This window comes from Drosophila teissieri, chromosome 3L (genome assembly GCF_016746235.2).
Source record: "Drosophila teissieri strain GT53w chromosome 3L, Prin_Dtei_1.1, whole genome shotgun sequence".
In the NCBI taxonomy this organism is placed as follows: domain Eukaryota; kingdom Metazoa; phylum Arthropoda; class Insecta; order Diptera; family Drosophilidae; genus Drosophila; species Drosophila teissieri.
Genome location: NC_053031.1, coordinates 22,939,533 through 22,959,626, shown reverse-complemented (window position 1 = coordinate 22,959,626; position 20,094 = coordinate 22,939,533). Strand labels below are relative to the sequence as shown.

Sequence of the window (20,094 nt, the reverse complement as noted above, 5' to 3'; positions counted from 1 at the left end):
CGCAGGCTTCAAGCTGCCACAGTTGCTGGAACAACCTTTTGGATAAATTAGACGGTTAAATCAGCCAGTGTTTCGCCATTCATATGAGGCAATAAAAACCGGCTCCAAAAGAAAGCGTCATTACAGTGTGGCACTTTCGTATCAAATCTCATATTTTGCCAACTGCTGGCGGATGAAGAGCAGCCCGGAAACATGTTGACTTGACAGTCTGAAGTTTCCCGGCAATTGACACCCTTTTCAGTGGAACAGCCAATCCTCCAGTAAATCTGGGTCTTCTCTTTATAAGGGTAATTCCAATAAATCGAGGGGCGCCACCCTTAGCGCGGAGAATATTACTTTTATGCATAACACACAAAAATTGATTACATTTTCGCTTCTGTTTGAATTCTGGCAGTCGCTTTTGGGGAGGACGATGATTCTGGGTGCTGTGCGCCAAAATCAAACTTCAATCAATAAATCGATGGGCGAAAGTCATCAGCATAAATTGTGAAGCCCAGACAATTAACAATCGACCTGCAATCATCATTAACAATGGCCCATAATCCACTCAACGTTGGGCAAATTGCCTCGTTTTAAATTGTAAATATAAATTGTGATAGCATTAAACGTTATTAAGCATTCAAATTTATTGTTGTGGCCTGTAGCAAACCCTTTGGACCTCGATTTGCGCCTTCCCAGCTTGAAACCTCGATAATTGTGTGTGCTTAATTAAATTTTAATGCAGGTGCCATAAATGATTTTCACCCTTGACGTCTAATTAGATTTACATTTTTACGACCGCCTGCATTGGCTCCACTGCGAATCAGTTTAATAGTCCTGCTAATATCGTAAATACTTGCAAAGTGCATTTTCAATGGAACAAGCAATTAGCTGAACACCAAAGGGTTTGTTGATGAGAACGGTATTGAAGACGTTAATGTGGCCCCTCCCAAGAATGCACCTTTCCAGGAGTCGGGAGCTTCTTCGTGCCGGAATCCCCTTCATCGCATTCCTCTGTATCATGATCCTTGGACTCGACAGGTGGGACGAGGCTTCCATCTTTCGGCGCATCTCCAGATTTGTCCTGAGCCTTTTTGGCTGCTTCCTCGGCCTTCGCTTCGGCGGCCAGCATCTTCTTGTGCTCCTGCATCACGTCGACAAACGGCATCACCAAACGCCGAGGATCCCTGGTGTAGTAGTAGTTGGCGAACAGACTCTGGTTAGGACCCCTAGGGATATTCGGGGGCGGCTGAGTGCTCGGAGAGATCGTGTCCGCGAAGCGATGGGCCGTCTTGTGGGTACGGCCCAGTAGAAAGTTGCGCACCCGGCTCAGAAAGGCGGCTACGTCGCGATGCTTTGGTTTCGGAGGCATCTCCGCCTTGAGTGTGGCCTGACTGAGAAGTTCGAGTTTCGACACGAGGTCGATGAGACTTCAAAGTCAACTACTTAGTGGAGTGCTCAGGCACGGCAATCCCTTCCGTTGTTTCCACACGACTTGACGCAACATTTGCGCGTCAATCTTCGAGTGGGACCACGCCACAGCGGATGACTCAATTCAATAAGCGTCAATCTTTCCACGCACTCAGCTGTCAGTCAACTCGGCATCGAAATCTGCCAACGATGAATTTCAATTAAGCCCATAGAAGAGAAACAAAGCAGCTAAAATAGGGGGGAGACACCGCTTGGCCAAAAATGAAAACATTCGCAGTGTCATCGAAGACAGTGCAAAAAGTCGACATGGCATTAATAAAAACACTTCAATTTCCGTTGCCAATCAGGCGGAGATCCCTGGTCCACCTCCTCATGCGCTACTGACGTAAGTGTGACAGAAGCACGCGTCGGGCTTTACTGTACTTAGGGCGGTACAGCACGTCCGGCTGTCATGCTGACAGACGCAGCAGCCAAAGACCGGATTTCTGCCTGTGAACACAAGCTGGAGATGCTAATCAGGATACGGATCCTTGAAACTCCGCTCACACTGCATCAGATAAGCAGCTTGTCGAGATTTACGATATAGAGCTGATTACGTCCTTCGAGACGGAGACTCCTTGCACGCGGGTGAAAGGGTGGCCCGGTAATTTTCGAACGCTGCTGATGTGTTTACTTATTGGCTTTCGAGCAGAATCTGGGTTGGGGTAGTTGTGCCCATACGAAAGCTGAGCCATTGGCTATGGGAAATGCATAAATCAGATTGACTCCTCGCACAATTTGATTACAATTTACGGGTCGCGATAAGCTGAGCGAGCTTAATATCAGGTTAACATTTATCTGAGATAGGGAAAATCCGTGAAAATTGATTCAATGTGTGAGAAAAATATGAATTCAGAGTAACAAATCCCGTGGATTCGATGCAGGGGAAAATACCTTGTATTATGTACACAATGCATGAAGTTAATATCCGTTCTGCAGTTTTGACCTTTTTCGGAATGATCTGAGCCGGAAAAAATTCGATACAACCTTTTCGGAAATCCATCCTTTCTTCGTTTCCCAAACTGTATTGATTACATATTGATGATAATCTATTAAACAATGTAATCTATTTAAAACTTGAAAACATGCAGAGTACTGTTAATTTCTGGAATACGTTTCAAGTGGCATTGATGAAGCACAATTGGCCGAGTTCTTCGATTATCAGATACCCGTTACTCAACTCGTGGAATTGCGCACGACTCGGTAGAGTACAAGAGTAAACTAGATTCGTTGAAAAGTATTCTTGATCAGGATCAATAGCCGAGTCGATTTGGCCATGTCCGTCCGTCTGTCTGTCCGTCCGTATGAACGTCGAGATCTCAGGAACTACAAAAGCTAGAAAGTTGAGATTCAGCATGCAGACTCTAAAAAAAGTTATCAATGTTCCATGAAAATTAAAAAAACAATATTTGTGACATTGTTTTGCTTAAGGGATGTTCTGTCACAGTCGAGACTTACCTTATTTCCGTGGTTATTTGTTACTTTTGGTTGAGAAAAAACCCACAGCCGCCAGATGGAAACCTTTAAAATGACATTCGATTCGGGCTGAAATTCTGGGGTGGATCGTCAGGGGATGGTGCATGTGGTCGATGTGTATTTGCCTTCTGATTGAACTAATTGACACATGTGAGAAGAATTTACCAAATATCGGTTTGGGATTTCGTAATTCGACCTAGGGCTACCCCAGAGGTGGCGGCCTCCCTGAACTTTTCCGCTCTCTAATGGCCTTTATAGGCGTTTCTCTCTCTTTTGGCTGTAATACGATATGACAACAATATCCAGAGGTCGCAGAAAACTTTAAAGGAGGCGGAGCAACGAGGCTGTGCGGTGAAAGTAAAAGCAGCGAAGGTCAACATCATCAAAATGTCTGTCTGGCCCAGGACCAACATTTCAAGGAGGAGACTCGTCCGGCAGCACACACATGCTCCAAGGATCTGCGCGTGTCCCATGCTTGTGGCCTGCTGCTGGTCCTGGTCGTAGTGAAAATGATAATGTTAAAGTTTTACAACTTAAGTCGTCAAAGTCAAACACACTCTAGGGAAATTACAAACACATTCGAGACAAGAATGTGAAGCACGAAAGTCGTTGTCCGCCGGGCTAGGGCAGGATCTGGAGGGCAGGATATGCGAGGGTAGGATATGCGAGGGCAGGATATGCGAGGGGAGCCGGGAAGGTCAAGAGATGAGGGTGGGCCCCAAACTTTCCGAGTGGTGTGATGAAATATACGCACACTCTGCACATCTTGCCAACTTTACCTGCTCAAATCTTAAGCTCACTATCCCATGTTTTTACAGTGCTTCGGGGTGGAATTAGTGACAGGACTTGGCCCCTCTTCATCCCTCGTCCACTTCCGCCATTAGCATAAATAAACGTTTCTAAGTACACCCCATAAAGGTGTAAATGCTCCGGTATTATTAGCCAAAGGCGAGCCCAGGGACCCAGAGACCAGGAAAGCTGAGGGGGAGTCCGGCGAAACCGCTGGAAGCTCTTCAGTGACTTTTGCTAGCGCTAAAATTTTATGGCCGCCAACTCACATAAAATTTGCTCTCCAAGTATTTCATAAAATTTTGTTGCGCATCAAAATTGTGGGACTTGCAGCGGTCTCCGACTTTCCTTGCGTTGCTTTTACTTGAGGATCCCAAAATGATGGGTGAAAATAAAATTTTATTAAATGACTGTCAAGTTCTTGGCTACTTTACTTAGCTGTGAAATTAGTCGGTTTTGGGAGGGAAGACTCGATGGACTTTCTTGGCCGTGGCTGAGAAAGCACATTGGTCAACTTAAAGATATGACGCTGGGGATAACTCTAAGCCGTAACAATGTTGCGGTGAGTAGAAGGTGGGATGCAGTTCATATTTCAGCTCCGGGGCTCAGCTCCCCACCTTTAGAAAGTTATCTTCACAAAAAGTTTCTCACTGCTCCGAAAGTGCTCGAAAGTGTTTTCGGCACAAAAGATTCCACCTTAGGGCGGTTGACATTTCTCCACGAGATCCACAGAGTGCAAGGAAGCTATCGAAGAATGGCTCCTGCCCCCATTAAGACGTCTCAAACGTTCTGTTTATGCACCGCCCATTGGTATTCCCCCACTCGAATCGGCGCCTTCCTTACTCGTTTCATGCCCACGTTTATTGTTCTTCAAGTCATTTTCGGCCTCTTATCAATTTGACTCAGAGGCATAGGCAGCGGCAATAAAGAGTAACCATTGTATCCTGCGCCAACTCATTTTCGTTCGCCTCTGTCATTGATAATGAAGACAGCAACAACATTGTCTTTCCTTTGCCAGGACCAGAACGTGACTCTCTTATCAATGCGACCTATTGCCATGACGCAGCCTGGCTCCTCGGGGGCCCGCCACGCAACGCCCGTATCGGTGAAGCAATTAAAATTTGTAGCCACTGGTGGAGTGGAGACTTGGAAGTCGGAATTGGAGTTCGATTGCGGCCGCGCGTCGTTTGCAAATCATTTCGCAGTTGCTCAAGACTACCATCGCGGCAATTCCCCGGGGTTTTCCCCATCGCTCACTTTTCATACTGACAGCCCAATGGGCGTTAATTGCGAGGGTTTGGCTAAGGTTACGGCGTCTGATAAGCGCGCGTGATTTTTCTTCGAATTCTGTGCCCAGAGGGCACCCAGTTTCCTTTCCCCACTCACAGGGGGATGAAACCCGCCTTGTTCTGCGGCGCGATTCACATTACTCTCCCATTCGGCGATTTAAGTGAGGCTTTGGCCTCTTCAGTTTTGCGTTTGGTGGCAGTCGCCGATAAGGCGAAGAAGTAATATGTTAGAAGGTTAAAAGCGCTGAATGGGTCACAATTTTTGAATTGTCAAAACGTGCAGCAAATGGCTTAATTAAGTCTTAAGAGATGAGCTTTGATTGCAGAATGCGTGGAGTGGGTTTCCCCACTCAATTACAAATTATTTCATTATTACATTGCATTTCTGCTGTTCATGATGCCTAATTGGTGAGTACCAAAGAGGGAATCTATCATATCAATATCCTTGTGGCTGCTTAGTGTAGGTGCTAAGAAATGCTTCCCTGAAGCACATCCGTTTAAATGCGCATATTTCAAAGTTAACATGCCTTGACAACATGCCCTGCCGGCTTTCTTCTTTGTCCTGCTCTAAATATGTAAACAAATAGTTTTGGCAATTGCCAAGTGGGGCATGTCAGACGTAACCCTAGTCCCTGCCCAGACCCGGCCGTAACCCCAGTCCCCCAGGTCGTCCAGTCAGGGTGCATGTTGTGGCATGCGGTTGTGCAACAGCAACAACTTTTGCAACATGCAACGAGACGACTGGCTGGCTCCCCTCCACCTCTCGTCCTCTGCAAGGATGGCAAAATAAACGAGGCCTTAAATCGAACTTTGTACACGGGTCGTTTCGGGAGGTCGGGATCGTCTCGTTTGAGGTTAACATAATTTAAGGCAGCAAGACCTGCAAGAGGTTGAAAGGGGTGGAAGACGGGGTGAGAGACAGCACTGAATGCCCATTAAACATGCTGCCAACGTGCGTGGGCCCGTATGTGAGTGTGGCAATTTCGCAAATTATAAATTTTCCACCTTGCAATATGCTGTGTGCTGGTCGGGTCCTCTGGTCCCCTTCATATCCCTTCTAGGATGCCAAGTTGCCTGTGGAAAATTTCTACGCGCACCAAACTGCTTCCTGTCCACAGGCAATCCGAAAATTGATCGCTGTCTCCGGCTTCTCTATTGCTTCGTTGTTGCTGTGGATATTATGTTGTATAAAAGCTCCACGGATAAACAGTGCTCAACTTCTAAAGGATAATACAAGATTCGTTGATAAGGTAAATGTCAGCGTTTACGATCCTAGAATGTATGTACATTCTATTACATATCCGGATTACCTGCCGAGTCAATTTTGTCATGTCCGTATGTCCGATCGTCTGTCCTTACGAATACCGTCTTCGCGGTAAGTAAAAGCTAAATAGTTAAGATCATGCATGCAGATTCTAATGACAAGAACATTGCCTCGCCGACTCTAACAAGTCTCCAATTCGGAAAAGTTGTTCGATTTGTTTTTAGTTTATTTATTTGACTTGCCAATTCTGTCGATATGGCTAGAGGAAACGACTATAGCGCTCTCTCTTGTTTTTTAGGAAACAAATTTTCTGAATAAAAAATCTGTTCTTCTAAAAAAATTTTAAGATTTGAACATTAAAGGGAAGGTCATTCATATGAACCGCAAACACCTAACGAGTTAAAAACAAGAGAGAACGCTATAGTTGAGATCACCGACTATGATGGAGAAATTTTAACAATGACATTTTTTTGCGGTTTGGGGGCGTTCGATTCGGCGTGGTAACATGGGTCAAGAAACTTGCTCTGCGTCTATGTCTCTGAAGTCTGCATATTTAATCTCAACTTTCTACATTTTATAGTTCCTTAGATCTCGGCGTTCATACGGACAGACAGACGGACGGACAGACCAACTCGGCTATTGTTCCTGATCAAGAGTATATATACATACTTTATTTGGTCGGAAACGCTTTCTTCTGCCTGGTACATACTTTTCAAGAAATCTAAGCCTTTACACACTCTCCTTCGCTTCGTCACTACGCGGTCTGCAGTCCACAGTCATGTGTATACATACAGAAACCATTTTTTTGAAAATAAAGCTTTATTTTCAGCTATAAAACAATGGCCGTTTATTTTATTTACTTAAGATGTAAATGTAAAATGTCTATAGAATGCAGGATGCGTAATTGAATGCGGAGGAGGGACGGAGCTGTTACAGTTCGCCCACTTGATTGCTAAAGGACAAAACGTAAAAGGCAACAATTTGTGTAAGAGCAAATTAAATATTGTAACCGTGAGATAAATTCGATATTGCACATCGGACTTCTAGAAAGACAAGGGTCCAGAGGTCAACCGGGTATCATCCGCCTCCTGTGCTGATTGCATAAGCAGGAGCAGGAACGGAGACGGCAACTCGAAAGATGTAAACAATATGCAAAACACGAGGAAGGCGGGAGGACCAAGACCAGGAAGAAACCCAGGAATGCATATCACGAATACGCAGTGGAGTTCGCTACATGACTTTGCATATTGGGGAAAAGTATAATCACTGGGCGGATGACAGAGAACAAGGTCAACCTATTTCAATTAAACATCATATGTTCATAAATCCCGACTAAACCCGCATTCGGAGTTTAGTGTCTGGTCTGGATAAATGTCGCAAAATAAATATTTCATAAACATAAGCGAGAGGCAAACATGAATCACAAGCTGCTCGCCCAAATATTGATATAAAATCTGGGCAAGAAATCGACCTCCCTTGTATTCTCCGAACGGATTTGAAGTCTCAATTGCGACATAAATTTGCATTGACGGGAAATGGAAAATTAGAGGAGAACTTCTTCTCCGCTTGGGCTTTTACCGGTTATTGATCGCCCGGTTGGCATTGCATCAATATCTGGCGAAAGTTAACAAGCAGGAATATTCTACTGTACTCGTACTGCACGACTTAAAAGCATTTCCCTGCTTTTTCCTCGTCACTTGTTTGTCTTCCGCTTTCTGTTTGTTGTCGCGTCTCGAATCCGGGGTTTTTCTTTATTGAAGGCAGGAGTCCTGTTTGAACTGACGCTCAAATATGTTGCAAAGGGAAACCGACATAGATCGCAGGGAATGCAGAAGGGACCCATAATTATTTACGTTATTAATATACAATTAATATTCGATATTTTGTGCAACTTTTCTACACAATTAATTAAATGTTCAACCCTGCTCGCCCACTGTAACATATTTTTATGTCACATCAGCGCATTGCAATCCGCTTCACATCCACCGAGCTGCCTATGCACACTCATTAACACAACAATAAAGTACAATCGCCCCACCCACGCCCACGCCCATCCGCCACCAGCGCCGGGAAGGGGGCGTGGACAATTAATGTGACTGACACACATGCAGATTTTGCCGCCGTTCGCGTTGTCATATTTGATTTACAGTTGCAATTTACGCACTTCAGCAGGAGGGGCACCAGTACCAAGACCAGAAACAGAACCAGCAGAACCAGGATCACGGCTAGGGATGAAGGAGGTGCTCTGGGGCTGGCCGACAGCTGTCCACGTCAGCATGCGGCTTCTGTTTGATGTTGTTAATTGATTTTCAAAGTCAACTGGCGTCCTTTAGGAGGAGGAATGGGTGTGTCGTTAGAGATGGAGATGGAGCCCAGAGGACGGGAGTCCTATGGGACGAGAAGGCCAGCTTTCGCTTTCGCCACGCTCGGAGATTAGCAGGGCAGTGTAAAATGCATCTCCATTGAGGCGCAAGCGACATAAAACCAATTCCCAATCCGCATTCGCTGCTGGACAATTTACGGACTTTGCATCGCAACCCTCTTCCACACCTTCAAACCTCCTTCAAACCTCCCCGCACCCGATGTGCATTGTAAGTGCAGTGAAGCGCATTTGCAGCTGCAATTGCCGAGTGGATTTCGGAGTTGTTCCTGCAGCCACGGCCCGTTGGCGAGGGGTGGAGTGCGGTGGCTTGTGGGCAGGATCCGCAGGACTAAGGGGCTCGTGTTTGTTTTATGTGTGGCAATTGTCCAGCGCCCATCGACATGCAACTGTATCTGTTGTCTGCATGGCATGCGGTTCAATCAAAGCGATTTTCAATGTCCACAAAATTTCGCAAAAGGACATTTTGGTAATTTCAACGATGTCATCCACCCAAGTCAGGAGCGGACTCTACTCCGCTGAGGTTTTAGGCCTGTTGAATCTAGTTTGCACAGCTAAAGGACTTTATAATGTCGCGAGCTATATTCCCAAATGCAGAGGAATATAGTTACTAGTAGTAGTTAGTTGAAAGATCATAGGACAGGGACCACCGGATCCAATTATGAAGCTAGCATTCATTCTTCCCTAGTGATGAAGGGGGAGACGTAATCAAGTTGTCTTTTTATAGTATTTAAATACAAAATGATTCAGGAAGTAAAGTTTTGCCAATTGGCGCCTTATATCTGCACAGAGTCGATTCCACCACTGGTGACTGATCCTGCGCTTTTTGTTGGTAATGAGTTTGGTTTTACTGTTTAAATTTAAACGAGTTCGGACAAAGGAGGAGCGGGAATCGGGCTCACCGGCGGTCGGCTACAGTTCTAAAGTGTATTTGCATTTAACGCTAAATGCATTCCGACAGGGGGAATAAGGGGAAAAAAGGTTGAATAATGGGTGGATTCCAGCCTGCGGAGGGGAAAACATGACAGTTGCATTAATTTTGATTGCGTAAATATTTTAAGTGTGCGGATTGCGAGAGCTCTCTCAAAAATGTTTGCCCAGGGCCCATTGCCTGGTTTTGGGCGGCACAGGAGGAATCGGAGGGCGGCCGGGAATTAAGTGATTGCAATTGACATGAGCTGATTGTATGATTGTAAAATCTGGGTGAGCACAGCTCGCTTCTCCGGCGGGGCCAATGCATATTTAAAGTTTGTTGAAGGACTTGCAGCTAATGGCGAAACTCCCAAAGCTTCTACTCAGTTCGATGAACTCCCGAATGGAGTGCAACTCGAGCATTGGCAACTTTTCTAATTAACCCAGCAACAACAGCCACTACACCCCCATTTTGATTCCTCTCATCCCCAGCTGCTGCTAATTTTAGAAGTCACTAAAACGATTCAGGCCACAAATGTTTGAGGGCGAAAAACGCTGCGAAATTTATGAGCACGTAGCTGACATAAAACTTTCACATGGATCTAGATTTGCCCTCCCCACTCACTCATCCATTTTTGCCACATGACGTGATAATTTACTTAACAGCCCCTCTTTTGCCAACACGCTCTATAGACAATTTACAAGATGAAAACATCAAATTTTATGATGTCTAGGCCATAATTAATCGAGATTTGAAGAGAGTAAGGGCTCATAAAACTTAAGACCCTTCTGACGAATATTAACTCAACATGAAGTTTATGATATCTCGCTGTATTCCTCAGATGCTTTATCCCGACCGGTCTCGGCTTTTTTTTTAATCTTATTATATTTATTTGCCACTTTTTCCCGTTTATTTCCTTTCTCCAGACCTGTGTGACCTTAGCAGCTCAACTGCAATTAAACCTTAACCACATTATCTCTGTCCCCTCGTCTTCCCAAAAGCCCCATTACAAGTTTTTCTCTTTCGGTCGACCAATACCGCAAAGTCTGCGGCATGTGGGGAATTTTCCCATAAGACTGCAATTTTGTCCAGCGAATTATTTAAAGGAGCACATCAGCATTTGGCTTAAATACCCTTCCATGAAGCATTCATGGTAATATATCGCTTTTTGGTCTTAAACAAAACTTCATTACTTTATTACGCGTTGTGAATTAGACAAGATGAAGTGTGCATAAATAAAGGGTTCTATGTAAAAAATAAATAAATAATAATAAAAATAACAATTTTTTTTTAAATGTTTCTTTAATAAATAATTTGATGCAGAGTATACAAAAATTTCCACAGAATTATATTATCAAAAAAGTAGTCGGTATCTACCTAGTTGTATTGATTTCCTAACCTGCACAGTGGAAATAAATATTTTGGTCTCTTTATAAATTTTCCCACTGTCAGGGCATTAAAATATCCGATGATATCCGCAAACATTTTGTGGTTTTTCCCTACATTGGGTAGACATCTATGTACCAAATCGAGGGAGAATGAGTACTCTAAGTGAATAAAGAGCAGACGCCTTTGGCGGTGATAGCTGAAAATTAATTAAATGTCGCGTCGAATGAACTTGAAATAAAATTGTCAAAAACGGCTTACGAACTATATGATAGCCCAGTGCAAAATACCTCGACTTCTTGATAACCATTCATTTGGCCAACTTGTTAAACTTTATATAACTTCTGACTAATGGTTTGGAGCCCAAATCCAAAATACTATGCAGTTTTCTGAGTCACGATAAACGAGCCCACAGACCTTTTCTAACCATTGATATCTCTCTCAGTTTCAATCCGTTTCGTTTCTTGTCTATCGTCAAAAAACTGCGATGTATGGCCAATTAGCGGATATTCTCATGATGCTTGTTCACTATCCGTAAATTAGTTGTTCCTTATCTATACATTAGATTACGACTACAGATGTGTAACTAGAAAGTAACAGAATGCCTTTCTACTCTTACAGGTCTCAAGGATCCAAACTTGGACAGGCACACCAGCAAAGGTGAGTTTCCGTATAGCACCGCTTTTCGATCAAAAATTAATTAAGAAGCCACTGGAGATGTAAGTAGTCTGTGATGGTTACAAACCGAAATTTGTTCTGCCCCCTCAAAGCGACCGAAACAAAGGTCTGACCCGCAAAGTTTATTCCTCCCCGCTGCTCACCGCAATAACTATAAATTCCCAGGCCCAAGGCAGCCACAACACAACACATCAGCAAGCCCCTCAAAACATAAACCAAGCGGCTCTTTAAAACGCAATCAAGCTGAAAATTAATTAAAATTTTCAAGCAGGATGAAATTAATGCGCTGGCGAGGGGGAAGATATGACCCCCCCCCCTCCTTTTCCTTCAAAGGCGAACGGGTTTTGCAAGGTAAATCCCAGGTTTAAATTAAAACACACTTGCTACTGTCTTAGACGATGCCTTCTCCGTTGGAAGTCGTCGTCTCGATTTCATTAAAAATGTTTTTATGCTCGCATTATCCTTTCACTTGGCGCCCGGCTCTCCCCTTCTCGTTTGACTCCTTCCAGGGAGCAATTTAATTTGGCTATGAACGCTTGCCGCATCCTTGACACTTTCACTTTCCCTCCCTTAACTAACCCACCTGTACCCCCACCTGTACCCCCACCCCCACCCAACACTTGAGGCAATGGCTTGTTTTAAGCAGCTTAAGCTTGTCGGTGACATTCGCCCGTGCTGCTGTTTGCGCTGTAAAAGCGCTCATAATTTCACGCTAAGCGAACACACACGCCTCCATCTGAGTTCTGTGCTGCTCTCGGCTTTTCCGGAGGGGCTTCCACCTCAGTTTTCCAGGCACTTGTCTGTGCTTTCGTGCTGGTGGAATCACAGATTCTCTGATTTGGCAGAGGAGACGCCGGGGATATCACTGAAATGCAATAAAGTTGAGTGCGGAGTCGCAGAGAGCTCCATTCAAGTCTGCTCCTTTTGATTTGGTTGACCATTCTTCGTGATTTGAAGAGAGAATCAACGAATGTCTTATGTGGGAAATCTATCGTTTCCTTCTGGCTATGTACATATGTACTTATATCACAAAAAGTTTCAACCTCGAATCCCGCCACTTGGCTGTTGTCTTTATTACATTCTGATGAATGTGGCGATTCGACTTTCGACGGATCAGAAACAGCAGAAAAAACCAACTCTTTGCATGCTTGTGGCCCATTGAATGGATTCATTTTTGGGGTGCTTATATGCTTTTAACAGAATTAGTCTATTGGGCTAATGTGATAAATGGATTCGGCTGGCGTCTGCTGAACTCTTCATAATTATCCTTGGAGCTCATGGTCGGAGATGAGCTGCAAGCCATACCGTAGGCACAAAAACCCATCTCTAATATCATAAATCATGACATCGAAGGAGTCGAGCACCAAGGCAGCCGCACATATCATAGCATTTAACATATTTCACTTAGGCAAACATTTAATCCAACCTCTTGTCTGGCCTCCTGAACTCCGCCTGTGCACAGTCCACGTCCTGAACGCAAACACGGAGGCTACATTTTCATTTCCGCTGGCATTTTCATTTTTATTCCACGCTGCACGTTATCAAATAATGAATATGAAATGTAATGCTTATCATTTATTTGCCAAACCGAAACCGGAGTGGGGGGGAGCCGCTTCCACCGCCAGCCAGGTGGCAACATATTATGATATTTACTTAATTTTCATTTCTAATTCGGTACTCTCCCTTCCTCAAGTGGTATATGATATGGCTTCCCAGAACGAGGAGTGGACCGATCCAAGACCTTGGCATTGGCACAGGGGAGGAATAGGAAGGAGCCTGCATAATAAGCGAGGCTCGCAGCCAAACTTTTATGTTTGTGGCCCAAAGTCAAGTGTTTGGGGGAGTGATTGCCTGGGTGCTCCGGCGGGGTATAGATTCTGGCAGGTGGCTTAAGCTGCGTCTAAAGCGATAACGCAAAGTATTTGAATTTTTAATTTAACGAAATGCGGATCTCAGCGAACAAGGGTTCCCACTCCTCGCCCGACCTAGACGGGAAGGCGCTGTGGTGAATGGCGGATACCCTACTCCTTGAGCGATTCCCTTCCATGACTCCCGGTTACTCGGCAATGCTGATGTATTCAAATACGATTCGTGGCCGCCATTTTCCTGTCACTGGCTGTGAAACTTCACAGCTTTTCCTCTTCTCGGCTTTCCGGCTAATCTGTTGGTCAGCGAGCATTCCTCCTCCCCTTGGACGTCAGTCGCCCTGCTGTCCATTCGCTTTTTAAATTTCCAATTTGAATGCTTTGTGGTTTTCGTGGCTGTTAGCGGATGGTTTTGGCTAAGGACGTCTTTCCTAGTAGCCAATATTATATTATTCAAGCCATCGCACTTGGCGCCTCTCCCCCCTCGGATCACCCATCTGGCCGTCGCCATCGTTCGTTGTACTTGAAAATCGTAATTAGAATTGGTAATGTATTCAAATTGACTTTCATTTCCGTTTCTTCGTCGGTCGGTTCGTTTGTTTTACTTTGGCATTCTTCATCAGGATTTTGCGCTTTTTGGCGAGTGACGCTGTTTTCTCCGAGAGATGATTGTGTCCATCGACTCACTCTAGCCAATCGCGGGGAAAAAGTGATCAACTGACCAGGAGCCCAGACAAAGGCACTTTCGATTATCGACTCGAGGCGGCCGATTCTCCAGCCATATTTCAAATCTCTGAACGAAAAACTTTTCCCTCGCAGACAGTGGCGGAAAAGCAAAGAAACTGAAACTTTTCGCTGGCAGGCGGAACGCAGCAAAACCGTAAAGAATTCAACTAATAAAAATCAGGCATTCAAGTGCGAAAAAATCGCGAAAAGCATCATCAAATAATGTGCCACTCAAGCCGAATCGCCTGCCCCACGCTCAGCCCACCCAATCGCAGTTGAATCCGCCGAAAGACAAATAGAAAAGCAAAGAAAAGTAAAAGGGAAGTTGGGAAGAAATCAAAACTATGCTGGCAGAGGGGGTAAAAAGTTTTCCCGAGACGGCGTCGTGAGGCACCACGGAGGCACGGACGCATCTCTAGAAGCGGGCCAGGGCCATACGTCATCGGGAAAAACTTCGATGGTTTGGCCAGGAGGGCGTATCTCCTTGTCTGCTTTACGGATAGGAATGGCCACATATTTTCGCTGCCATCAAGCGTGAGAGGTATTTTCCCCATGTGCGGATGTGGCTGCCGCTGTGTCTGCGCGGCGGAAAAGCAATTTTCCTTTGTGTCGTGCACAGGTTTCCAGTTGGCATTGTTTCCGCTCGCCGCACTGAGCTGGCAAATTTGTTGCAACCGAAATAAACACTTTATTAAATGCATTGGAATAAGCGCAGCCCTCGAAGGAGCCGAATAATCGGGGACAGATAAAAGTCCTGCGAGCTTTCTCACATGTGGCAGTGGTAGAGCCAGTGGAGGGATAAACTTTGAGCCAAGTGAATTTGGTGCTAAGCTCAAGTAAGAGATTCGATGCCAGCAAAAAAAAGAGGATTGCTAATGCACTCAAAGAAGAAGCATCAGCGGGGGAAGTGAAATGAAACGGAATGGTTGCTGAGAAGGAGCATTTCTCCTCTCGGAATAAAAACTTGCCACATAAATATCTCCGTCGAACAGGCAAAGGCCTTTACAGATTATCATTTATTTATTTTCTGTTTTCCCTGCATTCTGCTATTCATTTGCCCCCAGCTCACAGCATTCCCACTCCGATAATCGAAGGCAAGAATCAAATTATGCTAGAATTGAGATTGATTTTTTATTCAATTTTAATGCGACAAATGCAGGCAGATAAACAGACGACAGCTTCGAGGACACACATGGCCCGAAGCCCCTGGCTCCGATCCGGACGCATCCTCCATCTCGGAACACGTGGCCCGAAATGGGGTGTACATGGGGGCGGTGACTGGGAAATTACGGCGGCGGTAGCACACAAGGGAGTCGCAGTGGATTAGGTCGACCTCTGGGCCAGGTCCTTATGGGAAACTTTTTGAATATTACAGCGTAAATCGATTAGCTTCTATCAGCCCGTGCTTCATCGTGTGTGGTGTCTGTGTTGTCACTGATTGACACTTGAAGCGTTTTTTTCTCCTGCTGTTTGCTGTTTGCTGATGCTGCTCCACATCCAACTTCCCCCCCACCCCGCACCAGCATCTCAGGGGCCATTGATATGCGTCCTGAGCACTCGACTCCGAGCGACGTCGAGGCCAGGCTTCATCTAATAAGCACCCGTACATAACTCCACTGCCGGGGAGCCATCTAGGTACACATACGGATTTTCCTGAGCTGGGCAAATTGGTTGGATGGCTCTTTTATCGGGAGGCGACCTCGATTTCCAGCATAAATTGAAAGGAAATTAAAACTTGAGTGGGGGGAAATGAGCCCTCCTTGAGCTGCAGCGGAAATTGTTATGTGATAATTGGGTATAGCGATTCTATCGATCTGCGCCAGAACTTAGCCACAAAGTGGGCCAAAGGCCGCGCATCTATGGGAATCGAATACATCTGGCCTTGCTGTTTGTCAAAGAGATTATCCCGCTTCCTGCTTGGGCACAAAATTACATTTCAATTTGGATCACTTCACATCATCAACGCACCGGGAACCACCAGTCAACAGAATCTGCTGAGCAAATACTCAAAGCCTCATCCTCTGAACAAACTACAATTACGCGGGGGTAAATATGACAGTTTTGCAGAGACTCGGCCAGGGCGGGTTTTGATCAGAGCGTAAGGTATAATTTAATAGAAATCAAAGGAAAAATGCGTCACGAATTCGGGAACGAAAGAGCCAAAACTGCGAGACACACGGCCATTTTAGGATAGTCAACGGGCTAGGGGATGAGTGATCGGGCTGATGAGTTTTAAGGCTGATGAAATCAATTGTCTTGGCAACAGACGCAGCAATCCCATTGTGCAATATTGCGCGCTTTAAAGCGAACGAATTTCGCTGCCTTCCCTTTGTATTCCAATTAAAAGGGTTTGTGCCGAAAGGATTCACTTCATTGTCGGTTGGCTTGGGCTCTGCCTTAGAAATTATTCCCTTCGCAGTGGCTCGACCATCATCCATCCCGGCGACCCGCGCCATCGTCCCACCTGAAGATCCAAGTCGAGTTTTACGCTCCGCTCGTTTGGCAATTTGTTGTCGCGGCTGTTGACTTTGTCATTTCACTTTTCCCCTTTCCGGAACTCAGCTTTCTTCACTTATTTTCCTCTTTTGTCGGTGCTTGCACTTTCAACCTAATGCTTTAATTCTTCGACTTTCGCTGCTTGAAATGGTTGACATTATTTTTTGACGTCGCCAAATCCGCGTCCTCATCTGCGCCTTTCTGTCTTTCACCCACTCATCGTGACAAAATATGTTTGGTTTGGCTTTTGCTTTATTTTCGGCGCCTTCGTGGGAAACTTTGCTAGGAACATGTCGAGTTCTCATCAGCGTCGTTCTTTTGACTGCCCAGGCTTGTCTGCTCGTAATTATCAGCCTAATGAATCAAGTGTACTCGCTCGTAACTAATTGATATGAGAAAGGTCTGGTCTCTGGTCTTTGATAGTTTCCTGATTCTATTCCACGTGGGGGTTGACTCGATGGAAATCATACCCGGCGCGTGTGCTTTCTGCAAAGGGTAGTTCGCAATTCATGATGATTTGCATGTGAATTTTCTCCATAAGCCAATGACCATATTCGCCAGCCAAACAGGGGAAATTTGATAAGAATTAAAAACTGGCGAAGGTAATTGCCTGTAGCTTCTGTGAACTTTTTTAAATGGATTTCCGTAATTTTGCCCTCCTTTTGTTCTTACTTTTATGCTCGGCAACTGGCCCCAGGGATTTCTCGGAAGCTTGCTAAGCGACTTTCCGCATGCTCAGGTGGTAATTGGTGATGACGATGAAAATGATGTCGACTTGTTCCTTGCTGATGACTTTCGGGTCCCTGGAGTATTTGCCAGTAATAACTGCGATTGTATTTGTATTTATTGTTGTTTACCGGTGGAAGATTCCTGAAATTGCAAAAGAAAAGCGAAAGCAGAGGGGGCCGCGGAAAAACTTTAACTAAGCCGAACGAGCTGCGCCGGCAATCAATTTCAATTTTTAAGCCCTTTACCGGGAACAACGTTTTTAATTAATCGTCGGATTACCAGGAGCTGCCGGACTCTGGACGTGGCTGCTGCCCAGGGCAGCGGTTTATGCTCATCCCTTTCCATCCAGCTGTCCATTTTTTCCATTATCTGTGCCATTTATTCTATTTTTGTCGCACAACTCAACTAAACGAGCGACAAATTGCCGACGAGCATCGGCCAAGTGTCGGCATCATCCTCTGGCCATGATGAACTTCCATTGTCTCTCGCCGGCACTGCGGCGGCTTAATCCTTCCACGCTTTGTGTCATCGGCGCGAGTTCTCCGTCCTCCACTTTGATGGATTTTTCAGCCATAGTTGCCCCTCGGACATCGGGCTCCGGTTTTTCAGCCATATGGCCGTATGGCCACAAGTGTCATGGCGAACATCGGGAAGAGTGCTGGTTGCATTCATTTCGTTTTACTCGCATTGTGGTTTCTGTTCCGTGCGCTCCGAAAATCTGTTTTGAAAACCAATAAATCAGATTTATTGGCCGCCATTTCTCCACCCACTGGACTTATATGACTGTCTCTCTTCATTTACGTTTTAAGCTCGGATTTTTCTCTGTGGGTATGGGAGGTTTACTCTGCGGCTCTATCAATTCCAGGAAGTTGACGCAAAGTACAGGATTAAAAGCTGATAAATGGTACCAGCTTCGGCAGCGGTATCATGCATGAATGGAAATCGATGTGGGGATAAGTCAACATATACTCCTGGTTGGTGTTCCGCCAACAACTTCATGACCCCCATTAGCAACCCGGTTGGCTGCCGCCAATTATCATCATCAGGGTCCATCAGTTGCCATCAAAGCGTTGTCATAAATTACAGAAGGTGCTAAGAGACACACGGACGAAGTGAAATTGCTAGAGATAATGACACATTTCCCACACCTCCTTGGGGTCATCTCCGAGCCTGAATCAGGGCAGGGATGCCAGCAACCAGTCGACGATGTCATCATCACCATCGTCGTTAAAGGCCCAAATCCGCGCTCTGGGCAATGTTATTGTAACAATCGACACCCAGCGCGTTAAAAACACACATATATACCAGAGTTGATTGCAGGGGACGGATTGGTTCTACATGACCCGTGGCGTATTTCGCTTTTGACCACCGTCCCCTCCTGTTGCCAATCCCATTCCATTCCCTTTGCCATTCCGAATAGCATTCCCATTCCCACTGCCATCTCTCCACGGGGGTGTTGACAATTCAAACGCAATAATTGCGACTGAGAACCGCACAACGCTCGGCGGGTCTCGTAGCTCCGATGGCGATTTGAGTTGGGATTGCCGAAAGGTGTGGCGCGCTCGTTACGCGGTGTTTGACACAATGTCAGCTTCTGTAATAAGTCTCTGGCCGTAAAAAGAGGAAACATGCTCGTGCTGATGGCAGTTGCAGCTCGCTTTGATCTCCGCTCCAGGGTAGTTCTAGTTCATCCTGGGCCGAGAAGCCGCACACCCCGTGTGCGACTCGGGCGAGACGCAGTTTTAATGATGGCTCACCCCGAATTTGGTAGTGGCGGCTCTCTGGTTTCTGATTTTTGATCCTGTTACCCATTGTGTCCATTGTTCGCACACTGGAACGCGCACCGCGTTCATCATTTGCGTGGCTCGGTTTTTTCCCGCATCCACTTCTTTATTTGGGTGTTTATTATTAGCCTGGCAAATATGTATATCCGCAAGGCAAAGTCGAAACGCCAGCCGGCGATGCTTTTCTAACCTTTTCCGTTCCTGTCGAGTTGGCAGCAATTGTGTCTGAACGTCGGTGAATGTTGGTTTAATGAGTTGAATATGTCAATGAATACCGGGCGACTAGCGAGCATTAGCATTTCGAAATTACGCAAAACTTAGAAGAAAGCGCACTTCCAGTGGGGAGGCGGTCGCAAGCAAGGTTACAAGTGATCTGAAAGAACATAACATTATTATCGGGATCCGAAGACTCATTTAGAATGAAAAATATTTTACGTAATAGAGGATTATAGTTTTTGTAGTATGTTCCGTATTTTTTTACTTTCTGCTTAACGAAGCAAAAAGCGAGCGAATGCGAGAATATGATGACAGCGTAAAAGTAAAACTTAAAGAATGGCTTGTTAAAATTGTTAAAATACGCATTGATTGACACATCATTTGCTTAAATATAATGACTTCAAAAGATACTCCCAAAACAATATTTTGAGAGTATTTTTCGTTTGCAAGAAAGAACGTTATGTTGAAGTACGAAAATCTTCAAAACTCGGAGTTTAGAGACTGTTTTATAATTCGTTGAAAACGAATGCAAGAAATAAAGAAATAAGTGGAAGTATTTGGGGGAAAAGTCGAACCTTTAATATATAAAACATTTTCTTATCGTTAGAATATGTACATATTTTAAAGTATTAATAAAGTCAAATTCAAATTAAT

The 20,094-nt window shown here is 45.1% G+C and overlaps 2 protein-coding genes across 2 annotated transcripts in view; one reads left to right on the top strand and one right to left on the bottom strand.

Annotated features, from left to right (window-relative positions):
• LOC122617411 (myb-like protein AA) overlaps nt 1-20,094 on the top strand; it is a 33,388-nt gene that overhangs the window by 8,010 nt on the left and 5,284 nt on the right. The window contains exon 2 of the mRNA XM_043793263.1: nt 11,568-11,606. Within this exon, the coding sequence (XP_043649198.1) occupies nt 11,568-11,606 (39 nt within the window). The remainder of the gene's footprint in view (nt 1-11,567; nt 11,607-20,094) is intronic.
• Nucleotides 602-1,439, bottom strand: LOC122617413 (NADH dehydrogenase [ubiquinone] 1 alpha subcomplex subunit 7). The gene has a single exon (XM_043793264.1). It carries the CDS (start codon nt 1,349-1,351, stop codon nt 914-916), a length of 438 nt encoding a protein of 145 aa, XP_043649199.1. The 5' UTR covers nt 1,352-1,439; the 3' UTR covers nt 602-913.